This window comes from Chiloscyllium plagiosum, unplaced genomic scaffold, assembly GCF_037043375.1.
Source record: "Chiloscyllium plagiosum isolate Xiang-an unplaced genomic scaffold, Cpla_swu_hap1 HiC_scaffold_10, whole genome shotgun sequence".
In the NCBI taxonomy this organism is placed as follows: Eukaryota; Metazoa; Chordata; class Chondrichthyes; order Orectolobiformes; family Hemiscylliidae; genus Chiloscyllium; species Chiloscyllium plagiosum.
Genome location: NW_028270148.1, coordinates 98,692,504 through 98,714,936, shown reverse-complemented (window position 1 = coordinate 98,714,936; position 22,433 = coordinate 98,692,504). Strand labels below are relative to the sequence as shown.

Below are 22,433 nucleotides of genomic sequence, written 5' to 3'. Positions count from 1 at the left end.
AGGATTTTGAATTTACAGCATGAAAATCTATGTAATTTGCCCAGTCAGACAACATTGGTGTGAAGGCTGCAACACAAACCTCTTCCCTCTCTTACTCATCTAATCCTAATGGCATTTATATTTTACTCCAAACACTCAATCAAACAGCATGCTCAGCATTCTAAGTACTCCCTCCTAAATTATTTTTTGAATTCATTCATGGCTATCTCATATTTATGAATCCTAATTTTGACTCCCTATATGTGGAATAATTTATATTTAAAATATGCAATTATTTAATAATAATGCGTACATTACAAATGTAAAAACTACATTCAAAATGTGAAAAAGTGTTTTGTGGTCTCAGATGATAAATGCTTCCGCAACCCTTAAAAAAAAAACTGAAGACCAATTTCATATTTAGTCACTGGATTCTCTGATTTAAAAAGTCACATGCTTACCTCCAAGATCCAAAAGTGCTCATGTTTTTGCAGATCTGCTGTATTATACTGAATTATCTGGGTAGTGCCTGGCATTTTCAAAGAAAAACAAAATGTATGAATTTGAATAGCTCTCGAAAGGGATAAGCCCTTTGATTTTATTTTTTCATTGTTATTTCCTCTCAATACATATGCATATATCAAAGAGGAACATCTTATTCCTGTAGTCTGTGCTGAGCTTAAACCTAGTACCAGCAATATCACTAAATTGAGATATAAGGAGATTCCTTTGCCATCTAGAGTACTTGAGATGTTACATCAGATACATAATGGGCACTCTCTGCCACAAACACCATTCAAGATCCTGGAGCATTGAGTTATGGTGATCTCTCTCCATCATACTAGAAGATCATCATAAATGGGGAATCTCTCTCACAAATGCCTATACAAACTCAGTGATATTCAAGTAAAATTTCAAATTCTCCTTCTTTGATAAATGGCTTTTGTGCCAAAAAGACGATGTACCTAATTAAAATGGAAAAATCAACTTAAGATATCCCATTATGTTTTATTAATAAAACGTAAAACCAATCAATTTTCATTTAGACCTGCAGATGAAGCTCAGACCACTGTGTGACAATATGTTTTTATATATACTCTAATCGTACTGTAAAACACTTTTTTTGTACTAAAACTTTTAGAATTATCAAGTGAGGCCAATTCAACAACATAAACAACAGAACAAAATAGGAAGCTGGTGCTTACAAAAATTGAAAATAGCAGGTAATTTAGATGCAAAGAGTGCATGATACAGCAACTGAGTGTACCTGGTCTATTAAAAACCTCAGCTGTTGACCTAATTCTTCTTTCCTCTTTTGAAAGCTGTACTTAAGCACTATATCATTATACAGTGCCAGGAGAGTCTTGATCAAGCACTGCATATCATTTTTAAAAATATATATATATATATTTCTCACAAGAACATCACACCGTTGTCTTGGAAACTGCATTTGTAGGTCTCTTCAAGAGCATAATTTATAGAAATGCTGTACAGAAAGGCCACTGAAAGCTGCTTTATACATAGCTTTGTTTTTCTTAAGTTAATTTAAGGCTTCACTTCTCATAGGTATCAAGGTGATTGAGACAAAAAGATTTTACTAAAAACCGCTCAATGAAGTTATCTACCAATGTCTAAAGCATGATACATACAGGTAATACAGGAAACTCGGGAACAGAGGAAAAGAGAAGAAACGTTTCTCCCCAAATTTCTCCCCACCTCCTCTAAGGTATGGTAACAGCACACATGGTTTCACCAGTGCCAGTCCACCTGATTACCCATTCTTCATGTGAATGCTAGTTGGCCAGTCATCATAACCAAACCCTAACCTGCTCTCACCAGGTGAGTATGCATTCTCTCTTTCCAGCAGAAGGGTTAACAGATAGGAATTAGGAGCAGCAATTGTTGATGTTTTCTTCACCATCTCTTGTACATGCAGCATCCCTACTGACCTGAGCTAACTGAGCACACAGGTAGGAGTCAACCTGGAACTTCCCGGATCTGTAGGGCTCAGTACAGTAAGCTTGAAGAGTAGACTGTATACATTGTAGGATACATTGGAGCATTTGGTCATCCCAAAGCTGAATTTTATGAAAGTTTTGGAGCAGAAAGGTGATCAGAGCAGTGAGGTTTATTAGTGATGCACACATTCTGTTCCACCCACTCTCAGGTGCTCCTCTAAGTCTAGCTATACAAAAGCCCTCTGCTGTTCTTACAGCTCATTTAGTTGCTTTTACTTATCAAATGTATTAATCATTTCCATCTGTAGCGTCCTGAGATTTGTTACATGTTTTCTCTTTAAAAATGCATCTTGGGAGGAAATTGTGGAAGATAGGTCAGAAGAGACAATAAGACCCACAGCAGTTCATACAGATGTGGCTTTGTGAAAAACTTCTTTTTTGCTTGGTGAAGGTGTATCTGGTATGGGCAAACCTGGTATTAGCTCAGGTCCCAGCACTCGACTGCTGAATCTTGAAGCTGTGCGTTCAATCCCAAAAACCATTGTGCTGAAATTATAATCTCCACGAAAAAGACCACCTGGTCCATACTAAAATTCTTTCCAGCATTGTATCTGCTAGTTACTACAGTCTTTGTAAACAATTCCTTTATCCCAGCATCTGTTGAGGCATTCGTTCTTTCACTGGGAGCGTTATGGCTCAGAAATGCTTGGGCATCTCACACTGTTCACAGCGAATCAGGGCTGGATGGTTCAGGAAGGTACAGGTGCTACAGTTCCATTGAGCCCCTTCATCCTCCTCTGGATCAATTATTGGTTTTGATGGTTTAGCTGCAGGTTTCTGCTCTGTTGGAAACAAAAATGTTAAATGGTGTTGAAAATAATGGTTCCCCAACTTTCTCAAATTTGATTAATTTAATGGATTAATGCAAGAAAATTAGTTGAGAATTTAAAAATGATTTAATCATATCAATCCCTCCCCTACCCAATCAAATTATAATCACCACTTGACTTAGCTCATCTCCAGGTTTTACTGGTTTTGGTGGTCAGCACCCTGTCATTCTTCTAAAAACTTGTTTGAATGCACTTCTTAAAAAATTCAACACAAGAAAGTCTCAATTATCCTTCCTGTGAAACAAACATTTTTTTAAAATCTCAAATATGACAGAATGATTAAGGGTGACCAAAAGCTTAGTCAAAAAGGGTGATTTTGAGAATAGTTGACAAAGTCCTTTCATAATGCAAGTTCCACTAAGTTCATTTAGAGTGGCTCTCCTACCTTTCGGTTTAGGTGGCACAGGACCTCGAAATCCCATGTTATCGTAAAAGTTGTGGATAGCACTGGGGTTAAAGTGTGGTCCTGCGAAGAGAGATAATGGGTTATATCACACAGTGCTTCAAGTTGGAACATCTAGGAACAGAATTAAATATTCAATTACCCAAGTATCATGATGAACGAATCTGGCTCAGATAAATTGGGAATAAAAACTTAGCAGCTTAAAAACTAACTGAACAATGGGCTGCCTTTAAAGGTACAGTTGAAAACAGTCAAAGCATATTCCCATTAAGGGGAGGGGTACAGCAAAAATAATGTGCTTAAGATAATGTCAGGTGGATAATACAAGAAACAGCAGGCCAAGAAAGAAATTATACTGGTAGCTTACAAAGAGAATTGAAAATGTTCTAAAGACATACAGTGCAAATGCAATAAGAGGGCGGCCAATTAGGGACTGAAAAGGGGATTTGTGCTGGGACAGGGACACGATTTTGGTAATAAAGTAATACTGTGCATTTCTCTTAATTAAGGAAGACACTGTTCAGCTCATACTGAAAGAAGAGGAGTTAGTTCAGATACAAGAAGGGTTTGAAGTTGATACAGAGGTGATATTAGACTGCTTCTAAAGCTAGTTCTCCTATAACGCCATAGTTGCGTTCCAGCAAAACTCGCTTAATATAAATACTGAGGCCTATGGGAAAAGTAGGAAAAGCTATGGGAAAACCAGCAAAATATATCACTTACAATTGCTCAAAAATCACCCAAATGTCTAACAAACTATAGTAGCCTGAATGAAGGTATACATCATATTTAACAAAAGTAAAATTAATAGTACATTTAAAATATATAGTTAATGCAGGGACAGAGGGTCATCATGGTACATAGGTTTACTCCCCCATTCTGATGTCACATATTCTCTCCTTACACTCAAAACACTTCATAATATCTAGCTTCTCTTCCAGTGTTATAACCTTTTTGTGTTCACCACCCACAACTTTATCACTAGGATGCTTCTTGGTAACATGCTTATCTTAGACCCTTCCATTTTTTCAAAAAAAGGGGTAATCTAGGAGTTGTGTACCTTTTATAGGAAGCTGCTCAATGTATCTCTCTCAGAAAGCTCTCTCTGCACAGCATCTCTCACAGAAAGCTGCTCTGTTGGCAGCTGACATCAGTGCATGTGCAGAAATGTGCGGAGATCAGCCCGTGCACAGAACAAAATACAGGAAACAATCACTGCTGGAATCGCGATTGCAAACAAAAGGTAAGACTGCTTGAAAATACCATTCCTTAGTTCCTCAGCGAGGTTATAAGCAAATTGCTCTGCCAGAATGCACGTTATTCAAGAACTACCTGTACTTAAAGTTAATAAGGTTTAAGGACTGAATGAAATGCCTTCAAGAGAAAAAAGTGAAAGTGGAAATTGTGGAGGCAATTTGTAATTTTCCTTCAGGGTAGTACTAGCAATCTTGAGAACTGCAAATGTTATACCTATTGAGAATAACAGTGTAAAGATAAGCCCATCAACTACAGGCCAGTCAATTGAGCCTCAGTGGTAGGGAAGCTTCTGGAAAAATAATTTGGGAAATAAATTGAGACTCACTTGAGCAAATGCAGGTTGCGGTATCAGACAAGGTTAATGTAGTTAATACTTTACAAGGACTTCCAAAACAGCATCAGATAAGGTATTTTACAACAGCTACTTTGAAACAGCAACCTCCAATCTCACTTCCAGGAAACACCTGCAAATACCTGATATGGATCTAGAATCAAACTCATCAGCCACACAAGGATCCACAGCACCTATGATCAGTGATACAGAATTTCCTCAGTGGACATTCATACTCATTAGCAAGTGATTGCCGACAACAATGCACAATAACAAAGAGAACAAAGATAAAGTACTTGGAATAAAAACAAAGTGACAATAGTGATATAAACTTGGCTGTCAAAAGAAGCAAAGAACATAGAACATAAAACAATACAGCACAGAACAGGCCCTTCAGCCCATGATGTTGTGCCGAACATTTGTCCTAGCTTAAGCACCTATCCATGTACCTATCCAATTGCCGCTTAAAGGTCACCAATGATTCTGACTCTGCCACTCCCACAGGCAGTGCATTCCATGCCCCCACCATTCTCTGGGTAAAGAACCTACCCCTGACATCCACCCTATACCTTCCACCCTTCACCTTAAATTTATGTCCCCTTGAAAAAGTCTCTGACTGTCTACTCTATCTATTCCCCTGATCATCTTATAAACCTCTATCAAATCCCCCTCATCCTTCGCCGTTCCAATGAGAAAAGGCCTAGCACTCTCAACCTATCCTCGTATGACCTATTCTCCATTCCAGGCAACATCCTGGTAAATCTCCTCTGCACCCTCTCCAAAGCTTCCACATCTTTCCTAAAGTGAGGCGACCAGAACTGCACACAGTACTCCAAATGTGGCCTTACCAAGGTCCTGTACAGCTGCAACATCATCTCACGACTCTTGAATTCAATCCCTCTGCTAATGAACGCTAATACACTATCGGCCTTCTTACAAGCTCTATCCACCTGAGTGGCAACTTTCAAAGAGCTATGAACATAGACCCCAAGATCCCTCTGCTCCTCCACCTTACTAAAAACCCTACCGTTAACCCTGTATTCCGCATTCTTTATTGTCCTTCCAAAATGGAGAAAGTGAGGACTGCAGATGCTGAAGATCAGAGCTGAAAATGTGTTGCTGGAAAAGCGCAGCAGGTCAGGCAGCATGCAAGGAACAGGAGAATCGACGTTTCGGGCATAAGCCTGAAGAAGGGCTTATGCTCGAAACGTCGATTCTCCTGTTCCTTGGATGCTGCTGACCTGCTGCGCTTTTCCAGCAACACATTTTCAGCTCTGTCCTTCCAAAATGGACAACCTTACACTTGACAGGGTTGAACTCCATCTGCCACTCCTCAGCCCAGCTCTGCATCATATCTAAGTCCCTTTGCAGCCAACAACAGCCCTCCTCACTATCCACAACTCCACCAATCTTCGTATCGTCTGAAAATTTACTGACCGACCCTTCGACTCCCTCTTCCAAGTCATTAATAAAAATTACAAATAGCAGAGGACCCAGAACTGATCCCTGCAGAACTCCACTTGTAACTGGGCTCCAGGCTGAATATTTACCATCTACCACCACTCTCTGACTTCGACCGGTTAGCCAGTTCTCTATCCAACTGGCCAAATTTCCCACTATCCCATGCCTCCTGACTTTTCAAATGCCTTACTAAAATCCATGTACACTACATCCACTGCTCTACCCTCATCCACATGCTTGGTCACCTCCTCAAAGAATTCAATAAGACTTGTAAGGCAAGACCTACCCCTCACAAATCCGTGTTGGCTGTCCCTAATCAAGCAGTGTCTTTCCAGATACTCATAAATCCTATCCCTCAGTACCCTTTCCATTAATTTGTCTACCACTGAAGTAAGACTAACTGGCCTGTAATTCCCGGGGTTATCCCTATTCCCTTTTTTGAACAGGGGCACAACATTCACCACTCTCCAGTCCCCTGGTACCACCCCTGTTGACAGTGAATAAACAGCTTTTTTCAGATGAGGGGAAGGATTATAGTGGAGTTCCCCAGGGATTGATGGTGGACTCCTACTCTTCCTAATATATACTAATATATATCTAGCCCTTAGTGTACAGACTACAATTTCAAATTTGGCATATGATACAGAACTTTTGTGAATCCTGGGGAGATCTTCAAAAGCTCTGACAAGCTGGTGGAATGGATAGAGAAGTGGCTAATGAAACCTAATGCAAAGAAATGTGAAGTGATTCATTTTGGTAGAAAGACTGCAGAAAAATAACAAAATAAATGATATTATAAAAGGGGTGCAGGAATCAAGCTTGGAGGTGCATAAATCACTGAAAGGTAGCAAGACAGGATAAGGAGTGATTTTTGTAAAAGAAAATCATTCATGGGATATGGATGCCACTGACAAGGTCAACCCCAATTGCCCAGAAGGCAGTTATGATTCAACCATGTTGTTGGTCTGGAATCTCATGAAACTTGGGTTTCTGGATTAGTAATCTTGCTATAACAGCATTAAACCATCACCTCCTTCTCCAACCTGCTCTACTATTCTTTAAATGCAACTCCATTTTTCTGGCTGATTCCTAATCTCATGATTTCCTTAAAAGTCCACCCTCCACCACTTCGGGAAAATGACATCCTTCTACCTCTTGCCTCTTGTGCAGCTCACCCTCTTCATCCTTTACTGAAAGGAGAAGTCAACAGTCTGAATAAAAGGACATTAAAGAAAAAGACAAAAATGTGAGGAAAGTCAGTCCCTGAACATCCAGCAAACAGAGCCTTTCAGGAGACGGCGAGAACAAGATGTTGCTTACAGGCTAGTGGACATTTATGAAAAAATATAATTAAGCTATTTATAAAGAAAACTGGTTAGCACACCAGATTAATGGCTTCAATTTATTTGAAATTATACATACCTTTAGCTTGAAACAGGTCAATCTCTTTTGTTATGCAGTCTATATCGATCTGCAGCTGGCGGTTGCTGCTTCTCAGTTGCTGCATTTCCTCTAACTGAAAGACCAAGGTGCATTATCTCAGCAACTTCAAAGACAACAAATATCTATGAAATCAGATTATAGTTTTAATGTCTTAGATCATTTACGGTACTTAATTCAAATTACTGCATACTTGCAGTTTTATAAGGCAGAAACAAAGTTTGAAATGTCACTATTTTACTATCCACTGATGGCTGAGTTGAACATTTACCAAGGGAATCCAATGATTGTTAAGGTCCCTACTAACTTTAATTAAAATTTGTGTTTACCAAATTATGGTCCCCCATTTTTCAGGAATTTTCAGCACCGAATACAACTGTAAGATTGAACAAGTGACACCTTTACAGCATGAACTTAAAACAAAATTATTTAAAATGTTATTTTGTATTACATAAACCAATGTGAACAGCTCAGATTTAAACGAAGGCAAGTAAATTTGGAAAGCATTATTGAATCGTTAATCGTACCGATGGGATTTGGGAGGCCGAATTTGATCGTTTCATGCGTCTTTGGGTAAGGTCACTTTCCATCTGATTAACTTCACTTTTCAGTTTGTCTAGCTTTCTTTTCTCCAGCTCAAGTTCTCGACGGAGTCGATCCATTCTGGCCTTCTGATGCACTAGTAAAGCTGAAAAGCATATCAGCAAATCAACTTACAGACCACTGGGTAGCGGACAAAATATAATTCTGCACAACATAATGAACCAAGCGCAAAATTTTTAAAAATCCTTTTTATTTGGTCAGACTTTTCTTGGTTTTTAATTACTTCAAATCAATAGGTTTATCTTAATGTACATCCAATACTTGGTATTAGTTTCTTTCAAATTACCATTATTTTGAGGAGAAAAAGTGTAGCTAAAGACAAACTGGTACAATAAAAATGATTTCAAAAGTATAAAATGTTGTTGTGCACATCATGTAAATGTTAATAGTAGCAGCAAACCTTTGCCATTTTCAACTTTACATGTCAATTCATTCAAATGAGCCAGGGCTCTTTGCCTTTTCTAGTATATTTAGATTAACATTAATGCCTTACTTTTATGTACGATTCAACTTTAAGTCACAATCTTTACAGCAACTATATCACATTCTGAATCATTAAACCTAAACTCTGAAGTTTGAACTATTATCTTCACATATTAACCAATCAATCCTAAAGCCAATCTGTAGCAGTGATAGAATATGCAGTGCAGGGATTTCAGTACTCAAAATATTATGAGAAGAAGCATAATTATGCCATTACAATATGGAGAACGGAGGGACTTCTGCAAAATTAGGTGACAGAAGGTGTTCAGTAGGCATGCTGCAATATTAACAGGAGTAGCCATATAATCTTGGTGTACAGCAGGATTACAGTAGAGCATCACATCAAGCTTCAATACTGTACCGTAAATAAAACACTTAGTACAGCAATTTTTCTTAAAAAACTTGAATTAGCTTTAAGTTTGTACTTTTCATACTCAGTATATTTCAGTAACTTTGCTGTCCCACTGTACAGCTGGCAAGGCAAGACAGTATGGCAAAAAAAACTATATAAAGTCGTGAGGAGATACTCATCAACATTTTCACCCAAAAAGACCAAAGCAGATTTTACCATACTCCAAAGGTACAGGACAATTTTCCATTCATCAAGTCCTTGCAGAAATCTATTGCCCCTTGCAAGGAATACAATAGCATCAGCATGCAATCTATTGCCTTTCAGTTTTAACCTATTGAAAAGAAACCCATTGTGATAGACACTGGCTGAAAGAAGAATTAAAACTTGAAAAAGACAAACTTCTAAAATTCTCAGTACCTTCTGTATAGGCAGCATCATCAGATCCTGCACTCATCCTTCGCATCTCACTGATTCGATTGTCACGAGTTGAAGCAGGATCAGTTGCTAGTTGCAAATGCTGGACAGGTTCAGGCTCCACATAATGATCGGGTAGGCTTAAGAGATTAGAAGGTTCAAATGTTGGTGATGCAACCCCAGGGGAAATGGCAGGTGGCTTATTTGGTGAAACTGTAATCTTAAAAGTGTACTTGGTATTGGGTTGGGTGACCACCACTCTCGGAGAAGTGGCAGTGTTGCAATTGCCTGCACTCCGACTCTTGGGTGGGTGATGACGGATGTAGGCGGGTTGAATGAAAGCACCCTGCTGTGGACCCATGCTAATTTGTCCTGCAGCACTTCGGGAGGAAGATGCTGAACCTGGGTTTGCTGATATATACACAGTGGGCTGATTTCGCAGACCCGGCTCATCACCGGATGTAGAATTTGCCGAGATATAGAGCTTCGGCTGGTTGCGTCCAACTATCTCCTCACATGATGGGGGGCTTGCAGAAATGTAAACTGTGGGTTGACTCCTGCCTCCCGACTGGCTGCTAATGGAAGGTGAAGGGGCTGTGCGAGAGTTGGAGGGACGCAGCATTGTTGCATTACTCCTCTGTGGTGATTCAAGTTTGATCTCAATTTGGTTTTTCCGTGACCCTGTTGAGATGTTCTGAATGTTATATTGACTGTAAATTGAAGGATGTGCATTATTTGAGGACTGATAAGGAGGAACTTGAGACGTTGTGGGGGAGCTGATAGGCATGTACACATGAGACGTCTGGTGGTTTTGTTGGCCTGGGTACACAGACTGTTGGGATGAGGTATATGCTGAACCACATTGTGAAGTAACAGGAGCACAGAAGCCTGCCACTTGTTCCATCTGCTGCGGTTGTGAGTACTGTGGGGCTTGGAAAAGCTGCTGTTGTTGATTATGACTGTACTGAGGAGTGCTGGTATTTTGCCCAGCTATCCAGCCAGGCTGCTGTGACATCTGGCGGTTTGAACTGCTTTGTGTTGTCACGTAAGGCCTAATGTAGATAGAATTACCTTGGGGGCTATTAAGTACAGGTGGAGGCACACCTCGTATGTGCAAAGATGTAGGAGTGTTATGGCCAGTCTGAAGGTTGGGAGCTAGAGTGACAGTAATTGGGTTGAACCTGGGCATTTGTTGGGCTGTACTCGATATTCCCTTGGAGCCCAATGGCTGAAGAAGTCCAAGTTGCTGCGTTGAAGAAGGGCTGCGACTCATGTCCATAGTTCCAAACATATTCAAGCCTGCAGCCAACTGTGTTGGCGTTACCTGTGGTTGCTGTGTAGGCTCATAGCTAGTTAGAGCAGTTGGAAGCGCTCCATCACTGACACCATGAGGCACAGTTCTGTTTCCATTCAATTGACTCCTTTCCTTCCAATGCTGATACACATTCTGGGACTGGACATCTAGATTTAGTTCAGACATGTGATTGTGAAGCCCAGAAATGCTGGACTCATCCAAAAAATTCAGGTCCCCTTCTCCATAAAGATATTTGGTGCTTTCTTGAGATAAGAACTTACAGCAAGCATCCAAATTGTTACCGTTCTAGAAAACAAAACAGCAACAGAAAATTAGGAAACAAATTAATGCAGCCACTTAGTAAGACCACAAGAAATTGGAACAGGAGCAGGCTGTTTGGCTGCTCGAGCCTGCTCTGCTGTTCAATAGAATCATCACTGTCCAACATTCCTCAAACCCACTCTCCTGCCCTTTCCCCATAACTCTTGATTTCCCTACTGATCAAGAATCTCTCTCAGCCTTAAATATACACAAAGAATCTGTTCCCCACAGCTTTCTGTGGCAGAATTGCAAAGACTCATAGCACTTTTAGAGAAGAAATTCCTCCTCATCTCAGCCTAAATTTGTGTCTGTTTATTATGAGGACCATGCCCTTTGTTCATAGACTTTACTGTGAGGAGAACCATCCTCTCAGCATTTACCCTGTCAAGCCCTTTAAGAATTCTATATCTCTTAATGAGATCACCCCTCATTCTTCTAAACTCCAGTGAGTAGAGTCTCAACCTGTTTAGTCTTTCCTCATAAGACAATCCCTCCATAGCAAGGATCAGCGTCGAAAAGTGTGGCACTGGAAAAGCACAGCAGATCAGGCCACATCCGAGGAGCAGGAGAATTGGGGTTTTGGGCATAAGCCTTTCATCAGGGATGGTGACGGGGGAGCCGAGAGATAAATAGGAGGGTGGAGGTGGGGAAAGGTGACGGTGATAGATTGTAGGAGAGGGTGAAGTGGATAGGTAGGAAGGAAGATGAACAGTTCAAGAGGGTGGTGCAGAGTTGGATCCAGAATGACGTGGGGGGAGGGGAGATGAGGAAACTAGTGAAATCGATATTGATGCCATTTGGTTCCACATCCGGCAGAGATTTTCCTGCACATCGAAACACCTTATCTATGGTGTCCATTACTATCGATGTGGTCTCCTCTACATTGGGGAGCCAGGACGTCAACTCGCAGAACATTTGAGGGAAGATCTCTGGGACACATGCACCAAACAACCCCATCATCCTGTGGCCAACCACTTCAACTCACCCTCCCACTTCGCCAAGGGCATGCAAGTCCTGGGCCTCCTCCACCACCAAATCCTAGCCACTCGATACCTGGAGGAAGAATGCCTCATCTTCCGCCTAGGGACCCTCCAACCTCACGGCATTAATGTTGATTTCACCAGTTTCCTCATCTCCCCTCCCTCCACCTCAGCATTGCCCTCTTGAACTGTCCTATCTGTCTATCTTCCTTCCTACCTAGCTGCTCCACCCTATCACCATCACCCCCCACCTCCACCTACTTATTGCCATCCCAGCGACCTTCCCCAGCCCCAACCCCACCATCCTATTTATCTCTCAGCTTCCTTCCCGCCCACAATCCCCTCCCACCCATTCTCTCATTCCTGATGAAGGGCTTATGCCTGTAACATCGATTCTCCTGCTCCTTGGATGCTGCCTGACCTGCTGTGCTTTTCCAGCGCCACACTTCTCGACTCTGACCTCCAGCATCTGCAGTCCTCACTTGCTCCATAGTAAGGATCAGCGTAGTAAACCTTCTCTGAACTGCCTCCAATAAAATGATATCTTTCCTCCAATGAGGGGATCAGAGCGGCTCACAGTACTCCAGATCTGGTCTAATCAGCACCTTGTACAGTTGCAGTAAGACTTTTCTACTCATATTTTAAATCACTTGAAATAAGGGCCAACATTCCATTAGCCTTTCAGATTACCTGCTACACTTCTGTGCTACCTTTGTGTTCTGCGCAGAGGTACCTCCAAGTCCCTTTATGTTGCAGCTTTCTGCAGTTTTTCTCCATTTAAATAATATTCTGTTCTTTTGTTCCCCTTTCCAAATAAACAAATTTGCATTTTCCCATATTATAATTCTATTTCCCCAACTTTTTGCTACTTCATATTAAAGTAGAATAGAATTATAATGTGGGAAAATGCAAATTTGTTCATTTAAATATGAATACAGTTATTTAAATTCTTGGCTAATAATTTATTTAAATTCCGAAAGAAGGAAAAAAAAACACATTGTTCAAACTACTTCAAAATTTCAGCTATCAATTTCACCCTTCGGCTTTCCAAACGTCAATTCACCTGATGATGTTAGGTTAGCGGTAGTGAATATGTGTACAGTTCATAATAAGGGATGGGGGTCACAGACGAAGAAGGGAAGTGAGGACGGAGAGAGTTAGGGTGGGTGAAAGAGGAAGGGAGTTGGGGGGGTCTGAAGGAAGAACAAAAGGGAAGGAGGGATAGGAGGAAAGAGAGGTGGGGGTAGAAAGGATAGAAGAGACAGGATAGGTTGGGGCAAGTGGATTGATGGGAGAGTGAGGTAATTAGGAGAGTTCAAGTGAAAGAAGAGGCTGTATAAGGGGAAATGAAGAGAGGTGAGCATGGGACCAGGGGAAGAGAGAGGTGGTGAGAAGCAGGGAGACAGGGGGAGTGAGGGGAGGAACAAGGGAAGGGGAAGAAGGAGAGAGAGGCAGGATTGAGGTGGAGAGTGGGTGTACGTCAGGCAACGTGGGGTGAAGATGGAAATGATGGGATATGAGGGAGAGAAAGGAGTTTAGGGCAATCTTAGAAGTGGTGTGAGAGTGTATTGTGAGTAAACCTGCTGGAGTTTTACAAACATTGCCATGATGAATAAGGTTTATTAGGGTCTGCAAATAAAATGCATTGGTTCTCACATCACCGTTGAAAAATGTGGTGCTGGAAAAACACAGTAGGCCAGGCAGCATCCGAGGAGCAGGAGAATCGACGTTTCGGGCATAAGCCCTTCTTCAGGATTGAGGCTGGTGTGCCAAGTGGGCTGAGATAAAAAAGGTAGGTGGGAGGGAATTTGGGGGAGGGGCGCTGGAAATACGATAGGTGGAAGGAGGTGAGGGTGATAGGCCGGAGAGGGGGTAGGGGCGGAGAGGTCGGGAAGATGATTGCAGGTCAAGAGGACGGTGCTTAATCTGAGGGTTGGGACTGAGATAAGGTGAGGGGAGGGGAAATGAGGAAGCTGGAGAAATCTACATTCATCCTGTGTGGTTGGAGGGTTCCGAGGCGGAAGATGAGGCACTCTTCCTCCAGGCGTCGTGTGGCCAGGGTCTGGCGATGGAGGCGGCCAAGGACCTGCATGTCATTGGTGGGAGTGAGAGGGGGAGCTAAAAAGTGTTCAGCCACGGGGCGGTTGGGTTGGTTGGTGTGGGTGTCCCAGAGGTGTTCCCTGAAACGTTCCGCAAGTAGGCGGCCTGTCTCCCCAAGGTCTCACATCATTGATCAATAACTACAATTATAAGATTATGGAAATCAGTGTTTTTGATTTTACAGCATCTTACCTGCAGGATACAGTGGGAGACAACACACTCTGGTACTTCAGGGAACTTTTGCCGCAGGTCATGCAGAACCTGAATATCAATTTGTTGACTTGCCTGGGCCATTCGTATTCTGCCTTGTCAAGTGTGGCACTGCGTTGGCTCAAAGGTGCAAGCCTTAATCACAGCAAAGCTCTCGTGTCCCATCAGGCATTTTCTAAAAGAAAGTGGTTTTATTAGTTTCTAAATACTAGAAACATGTGAACTCACCTTTGACAGTTTAAGCTAGTAATTTAGACCATCATGAATCTGTGTAAACTTCATGGATTAACAGCAATATAGAACGCTACTTAGCTTATTACACGTACATTATTGCAGTAGAAAGGCACATGGAGTTCACATATAGAACAGCTTAAATCAAGAGCAAATTATTCAGATTATCAGAGCTCTGCAGAGTCATCTAGACTTGAAATGTTAGCTTGCTCTCTCTCCACAGATGCTGCCTGACCCCACTGTGATTTGCAGCAGGTTTGCTTTCAATATAAATCAGGTCCTCTGTCGACCATCACCCACCTAACCACAGCTCTCTCCATCCAAAAAAAATGTTGAGGTTGAGGTCAATTGAAATTTTCATAACAGATTAGTAGATAAGAAAGGTAAATCTCAAATTGAATTACAACCTTGAGCTAAATCTTTGCTTCTTATTATGATGTTGGACAAAAACTGCAAGCTAAGAGGTCTTGAAACATGACTGTCTGGGACTACCAAAGCTGTAAAATGAGGAGATAAACTCATCTAGTTCAAGATGCTGTGATTTGGAGTATAATTGGAGCTACTGCACCACCATACCAGGAAGTGAGTGTGGGTGATCTCAGAATAATCTCAGGAACACACCTTAAATGAGATGGTTACTTTACACCAAGAAAGACATAGTTAGCAAAGTAGGGCAAGTAATAACTACATAATGAGCTGCAGATTCGGGGGGGGTGGGGGGTGGGGGGGGGGGGGGGGGGGTGGGGAGGGGGGTGCATTGTGGTGGCAGAGGAAGATGATTTGTAGTAAAAGCCTCCTTCAGGGTATTATGCTACCTGACGGATGTGCTGTACTGGATACCTAATTGTACAGACACAAATAGCAACTCTGAGGGGCTCAAAAGCTAGAGAACCACAGAAAAAGGGTTAATAGGAATGTGTGGGGTAGTGTGGTCAAGTGTGCTGTTAAAGGATTGAAAGCTGTTCCCCCAACTGCAGCCAGAAACACATGATCTGCTACCTTCCGAATGCTAGGGTAAGTATTCACTCAGATTGAGTGAAGTTGATTTGAAGTATCATTAAATTTAGCCATGATTAAATTTAACAGTTCATTTAGGGATCAGTGATGATAAACACTTTTGCCAGAGCCAAATTCCCGGGTCTGCACTTACATAGTTCTTCAATATCTCCTCCAAGAAGCCTGCCCAGTTCTTAAACTTTTGCAGCTCCCCAAATCTATTTCTCCACATTAGTCATCTAATTTTAAAACCTATGGCGCTAGGAAATCACAGCAGGTCAGGCAGCATCCGAGGAGCAGGAGAGTCAATGTTTCGGGCATAAACCCCTGAAAGGGCTTATGCCCAAAACATTGATTCTCCTGTTCCCTCGGATGCTACCTGACCTGCTGTGCTTTTCCAGCACCACAGGTTTTCACTCTGATCTCCAGCATCTGCAGTCCTTACTTTCGCCTAATTTTAAAACCTGACAATAAAACAATTATGATGCAAATAAGAAATGTCAAGTCCTTAAAAAATTATAAAATGAGATAGTTTTGCCTGCTGCTCTGTAACTCTAATTTAAAAACCCACCTCTCCAGATTTTAATGCCAACGTTCCAACTCTTAATTTCAACAACTTTCCACTTGCCCCAAATACATAGGAACTCAATATTTATTAGTCACCATCTGAACTTCTTAATATCAGTATCACCCAAATTTCAACTCCAGCTTGATTCCTGACCAACCAACTTCCCCAAGTACTCACAATACCTCTTTCCCCCTCATCAAGTTAATATACAAAAAAATGAATTACCTCATAAGGCATCTGTGGTTTTTCATTCAACTGATAATTGATGTTTCACTCACCCACCGCAGCTGGTTAAACAAATCTTATGAAAACAAATCACTGTTTCCAAACAGTAAATGTGAACAATTTGAATGTCTGTCTCTGCAGCTCTCTCTCTCAGCTTGACTTGCTTTCTGAAGTTAAAAAGAATGAAATGTTTTGAAGTGGATCTGAAAACCTATTCAAATTCATTGTCTGGTTTCAATTGAAAATTATTACAAAAAGACACAAACAAAAATATTGTTGTAGAGAGAGATACTATTTAATTTTTCCACTGAGGAAAATAGATTCTTTGTAATCTAAATATAAATAAAACCAGACGAGTATGTGATCATTGCTGTCTGTCAAGTTGCAAGGGGGATGCAGATACTCTTAAAAAGCACTTGATGCAAAATAGAGTTTCTGCAATCTGGTCTTTATATTTTCTTCAAGTTATTTTGAAAACAACCAAACAGATAGTGTTACAGCATGTAGAGACACTCTTGCACAAACTAACAGAAAAATTCCTAAAAACATTTACCACAGCATACATGCAAATTGGTTAAATGTATAAAATTCAAATTCAAGTTTGAGGGTGTGTGAAGTCTCCAAGTACAATTTTGGAAATGATATAAACCCCTTCCTTTAATATTCATACCAACCTTTCAACAAAATGGCAAGACTGAAATTGGAGTGAAGCATCAGAATAAAGCCAAAGCCAAGAGTAGCACAGGGAGGTTACGAGAACGAAGATAGATCTCATTTATGGATATAAAATTTTTCAAGACCTTGACAGAGTAGATGGTGTGAGGATGTTGCCCCAAGCTAGAATGTTATGACAGTCATTAAGTCATAAAAATATACAGCACAGAAACAGAACCCTTCAGTCCAACTTGTCCATGCTGACCAGATATCCTAAATTAATCTAGTCCCATTTGCCAGCATTTGGCCCATATCCCTCAAAGCCCTTCCCATTCATATACCCATCCATATTCCTTTTAACTGTTGTAATTGTACCAGCCTCCTTCACTCCCCCTAGCAGGTCATTACATTCACACACCACCCCTCTGTGATAAAGGTGCCCCTTATGTCCCTTTTAAATCTTTCCCCTCTCACCTTAAACCTATGCCCTCTAGTTGTGCACTCTCCCACCCCGGGGAAAAATACCTTGTCTGTGGATGACCATCCAAAGCCAAAGCTACAAATCTTTTCAACAACTCTAAAAGACCTAGTCTATTTATCCTATACATGCTCCTCACGGAGGCATAACAGTCATACAGCACAGAAACAGACTCTTTGGTCCAACCAGTCCATGTCGAACGTAATCCCAAACTAGTCCCACCTGCCTGCTCCTGACACATTTCCCTTCAAACCTTTCCTATTCATGTATCTAAATGTCTTTTAAACATTGTAATTACACCCCATCATTTAGAACTGAGATGAGGAAAAACTTCATTTGCAAGATAATGAACCTTTGGAAATCTCTGCCCAGACAGCTGCAGATGCTAAGTTGTTGTGTATTTTAAATACATGGATTCGTTATTGGATACTAAGGGGATTAAGGAATATGAGAAAATGCAGGAATGTTTGTCTGAGGTAAATCTTACTAAATGGCAGAACAAGTTCCAAAGTGTTGAATGGCTTACTCCTGCTCCTACTCCTTACTTTAACAAAAACATCAAATAAAAAAAGCATAAATTATAAATATTTGAATTTATACAAAAAGGTGCAAAAATAATTTGTAATATAGTTTTCATATGAAGTGTGCACATTTTAAGAAGTCTTTGTTACAAACCTTACTTTGCACATAAAAATTTCAGTTGCTGAAGGAATAACTAACAAAGGACGCTTAGTCATTTAAAAAGGTTGAATTTTTTTGGATCCTTTTAGAGGTCAATTCTATATCTGAAGTATTAAAACTCCTATAATAAAGGGATTGCTTGACCTTCTGAATATTTCTGGCATCTGCAGTTATTTTGCTTTTTGTGCTGTATTTGGTTCTCCTGACTGGTCGTTCCTCAATACTTACTCAGTCTGTATCAATGGCATACCCAATTCAAAATCCACGAGCTAATCAGTTCTGAGTTGCAACTGTTTTACTTTAGACCAATCAACAAAACATCACCCAATAGGAAGTAAGTATTACATAACAGGAAGTATGTGCAAGTCTTTTATTGTGCAGTTAATGGAAACTAAAGAGAGCGAATGCCCTGCAGGATTCAAGGGCAGATCTGATGTTACAGCTAAGGTGGAATAGAAGTGTTATTACATTAATGGATATATTTTGCAGGCCAGTGACTAATGGGAAAAATGCATGTGCAAATATGCAAGGAAATTACAGAGCATTGCAAAAGCCAAAGATTGGTGATAATGGAGGCAATAATAGTATGATGTACAGGCAGTAAATGTGCTGGTGAAGCATGTTTAGGAGAATTTTCTTTAGCACTACATTTCTGACCCAATAAGGAAGATGTTTCTGGATCTGGTACTAGGAAATGAATTTGGTGAACTGAAACAAGCATTACTTGTGAACACTTGGGGGTCAGGGATCATAAGCATTATACAGCATAGAAACAGGTCCTTCAGTCCACCATGTCTATGCCTACCAACAAACACCAAACTCCACTACTCCCATGTACCATATAGTTTACATCATTTACAGATAAGAAGAAGCTATTGAGACAAATTTAAGGAGATGGATAAACTGGAATCAAAGCTTGGTAAGCCATACCATACTGGATCATCTTTAAAGAAGAAATAGTTTGGGTAAAATTAGGTTCTGTGCTTCTATGGGGGGGGGGGGGAAGGGGGTAAAGAGAGAGAAGAGAATGAAAAGGCAACTCAAAGCCAGAGTTCACTGATTAGCAAAAGAGATTGAGTAAGATGAAGCAGGAAGAGCGGCTGCTGTTAGATTCATATCACATTGTTAATACAAAGGAGAACTAAGCTGACTATATGAAGTTAATAGGGGAAAAGGTTAAAAAGACAAAGAAAGCAATTGAGAAAAGGAATGGCAGCACACATAAAAGTGAACCCAAGATAATAAGAGGGTGCTTGGGAATAATTAGGAACCAAAAAGGATGTGTGTACATACAAGTAGATAGCATAGCGGTGATATTAAATGAGCATGAGGTTCATTATTCAATGGATCATCTCATGTCATTTCCACCACCTGCACTGTGATGCCACCAAACACATTTTCCCTCCCTTTCCAGTATTCCAACAAGACAATTCCCTCCCTGGTCTACTCTTTAAATCATTGCCAACACCAATTCCCTTCCTGTAGCTTTTTTCTACACAAGCACTTCAGACACAACACTTGCCTGATACCTTCTTCCAATAACTTAAGACCCCAAATACTCCTTCCAGGCAAAATATTGACTTACTTATCCTTTTATTTAATATACTGTATTCATTGCTCATGACAGAGTTTCCTTGAGCTGCTTGTCTTTTCAATTCTCTATCTTTCCTTCTGGATTGCCCTTTTAGAAGGCACAAAGGAAGTTCAATGGAAGCTCTAGGAACTGCACATCATCCTTCCACTATGCACCGTTCAGCCCTCAAATCAATGCAGAATTCCACTATTTTAGATCCTAATCTCTCATGCATCTGGTTTCTTTTCTATTTGCTAGTTTTGTTCTTTTCTTTCTCATTTCTAGCAATTCCTTAGCTTCAAATAGTAACATAGCTGATTTGTCCCAGTTCTGTCCTGTGTACTGCGAAGTATATTGCTGATGTGAATTTGTACAAAACTGAGAGTAGAGACTCTCTTAGCTTTTACATAAACTGCGGATTTCTAACCAAACAGTCCTGTTCTGGAAGTTGCACAAACTAAACTTTTCTACTGAGGCAACTGTGCTTTTACAGAACTGTTCTAAATACTTTTTTATTTGAAAAGAGAGAATTATTTTTACTTCTGACCCCAGTCAGGTCTGTTCTGAGTTGCTCAAATTTATCTCTAGGTTTTTTAAACTAAAATCAGGATTTGATTATTCTGAATCTATAAACAAGCCAATGGCCCTGAATGTTTTTACACTCCACAGCACAAACATTCTTCCATTAGCACTCAGACAGTCTCTGCTCTTTGACAACATATTATATTCCATCACTGTTCCAGAACGACTGTTTAAACTAGCTTTCAAAATAAAAATGCTTCACAAAAGCAACTAACCTCATATGCCACTATTCTAAAATCCAAACTGAAAGAAATAATACAAATACAGTAAAGCTTTTATGAACCAGCACCTATGGAACCAGGAATATGCTGGTTGACTTAATAGTCCAAATAATCAAGAGGTACACAATCATAGTAAAGCAAACCTTTGAAACATCAACATCCCTCAAAAAAAATCTATGTAAACACATCAACACACCTCCTAAAAATCAACATTAAAACACAGTAAGAAATCAAAATGTAATGCTGTGGGTATACACACAGCACAAATACTCAGACATCATGGTATTTGATGTATATAGATTTTTGCTAGTTTATCAAGTATGTCGGTTGATAAGGTGCTGGTTAAAACAAAGTTTGCCATATGTCATTACCACTCTGCACCCCACCCAAAAAAAGTTATGAAGAACTTTTATTAAACATTGGTTGTCCTCAATTGGAGTAGTGTGTCAATTCTGTGATTTTAGCTTTAAAAAGGGTTTATGGGAAAAATCAGGAAAAAAATTACAAGAATAACAAGAATGAAAAATTACCCATTTTTGTAGATATACTGAAGGAGCTGGTTTAATCTCCTCAGAGAAGAGTAAGTTGAGATGAGATTTACTAGAGGTGTTCAAAATGATGAAGGACCTAGACAGAGTAGATAGAAAGGAACTCTTTCCATCATTGGAAAGATCAATAGCCACAGGATAGGGGTATAAAACAAAAGAAGCCAAAAAGATGACATGACGAAACACTTAGTTTCAAATGCAGTGAGTGGTTAGGGTCCAAAATACATTCCTTGAAATGTTGGTAGAAGCAGATTAAATCTTGGCTTTCAAAAAATTTACAGGGCTACAGGAAGAGGGCCAGGAGTGAAACTAGCTAAACTATTCTGGCAGAGAGCTCACAGGAGATTAAAGGGCCAAATGTACGCTTGTCTGAGCTGCAAACATTTTACGATTTGTTCTTTTACGGCAATAATCACAAGCCAGTCTTCCAAATGTTGGAGCCTGAATAATACTTTGTTCTGAATTTTTAAAACATTTTTAAGGGCAAACTAAAATACTTTTTCCATTGTGAGTGAATGCTGTGGAAGAACTAATGACTCTGCAGTAATTGTGAGCAATGTGAAAAAGAAAAAGTGAAATAGTTAGTGAGATTATGTGCGTATTTTTATGTGCATAAGGTGCAAAAATGAATAGAAATGAGAAAGTTCTGCAATTGAGACTGTAAACGAGGGGTTAAAACAATGTTTATTTTCAATGCTTGTTTGTTGAATTTAAATGCAAAATTCCAAACTATTCCTTTGCTGGACTTCAATTAATGAAACTAATAAAAAGCTAAGAGCAGGGCTGAATACGCCATGTCCTGACCATCACATTACTGTTGCGGTCAATTTTTCACCAACATCAAAACTGACCCTATCTTAAAAGATCAAAACTGCTTCACTCAGTCAGCACTTTTTAGGCTACTTTGAAAGTAGCTCAATGCCTAGAAATTTCAGTGGCAAATTCTCTGAATGGCTTGCCTTATCATCAATTCTATAATCATAATATCAGTCAGAAAGAAAGAGCAAGCTAATGTTTCAAGTCTAGATGACTCTTTACCAGAGCTGAAGTGAAGTGCAGAGGGGACAGCATTTATGATACAGTTTGGGAGGAGTGAAGGTGGGTAGAGGGTGTAGGATGCCGATGGAGGAAAAAAGGTTAATAATGGAGATCAAGTGATCTGAATGCGAGAATGGTAGAGCAAAGATGTGCTTCCTGCCA

At 40.2% G+C, this 22,433-nt stretch overlaps 1 protein-coding gene across 8 annotated transcripts in view; it reads right to left on the bottom strand.

Moving 5' to 3' along the window:
* Nucleotides 1–537: 537 nt before the first annotated feature.
* The window catches only part of tab2 (TGF-beta activated kinase 1 (MAP3K7) binding protein 2), a 38,252-nt gene continuing 16,356 nt past the window's right edge, over nt 538–22,433 (bottom strand). For 3 of the 8 annotated variants that reach the window (XM_043696478.2, XM_043696481.2, XM_043696479.2), the window contains exons 3-9: nt 16,497–16,663; nt 14,459–14,651; nt 9,575–11,171; nt 8,247–8,407; nt 7,702–7,795; nt 3,213–3,293; nt 538–2,779 (exon numbers count right to left, since the gene is read on the bottom strand). In XM_043696478.2, the coding sequence (XP_043552413.2) occupies nt 2,634–2,779; nt 3,213–3,293; nt 7,702–7,795; nt 8,247–8,407; nt 9,575–11,171; nt 14,459–14,560 (2,181 nt within the window). In that variant the 5' untranslated portion in view covers nt 14,561–14,651; nt 16,497–16,663 and the 3' untranslated portion in view covers nt 538–2,633. The remainder of the gene's footprint in view (nt 2,780–3,212; nt 3,294–7,701; nt 7,796–8,246; nt 8,408–9,574; nt 11,172–14,458; nt 14,652–16,496; nt 16,664–22,433) is intronic. The other 5 variants (XM_043696483.2, XM_087991575.1, XM_087991574.1 and 2 more) reach the window with 3 other exon arrangements.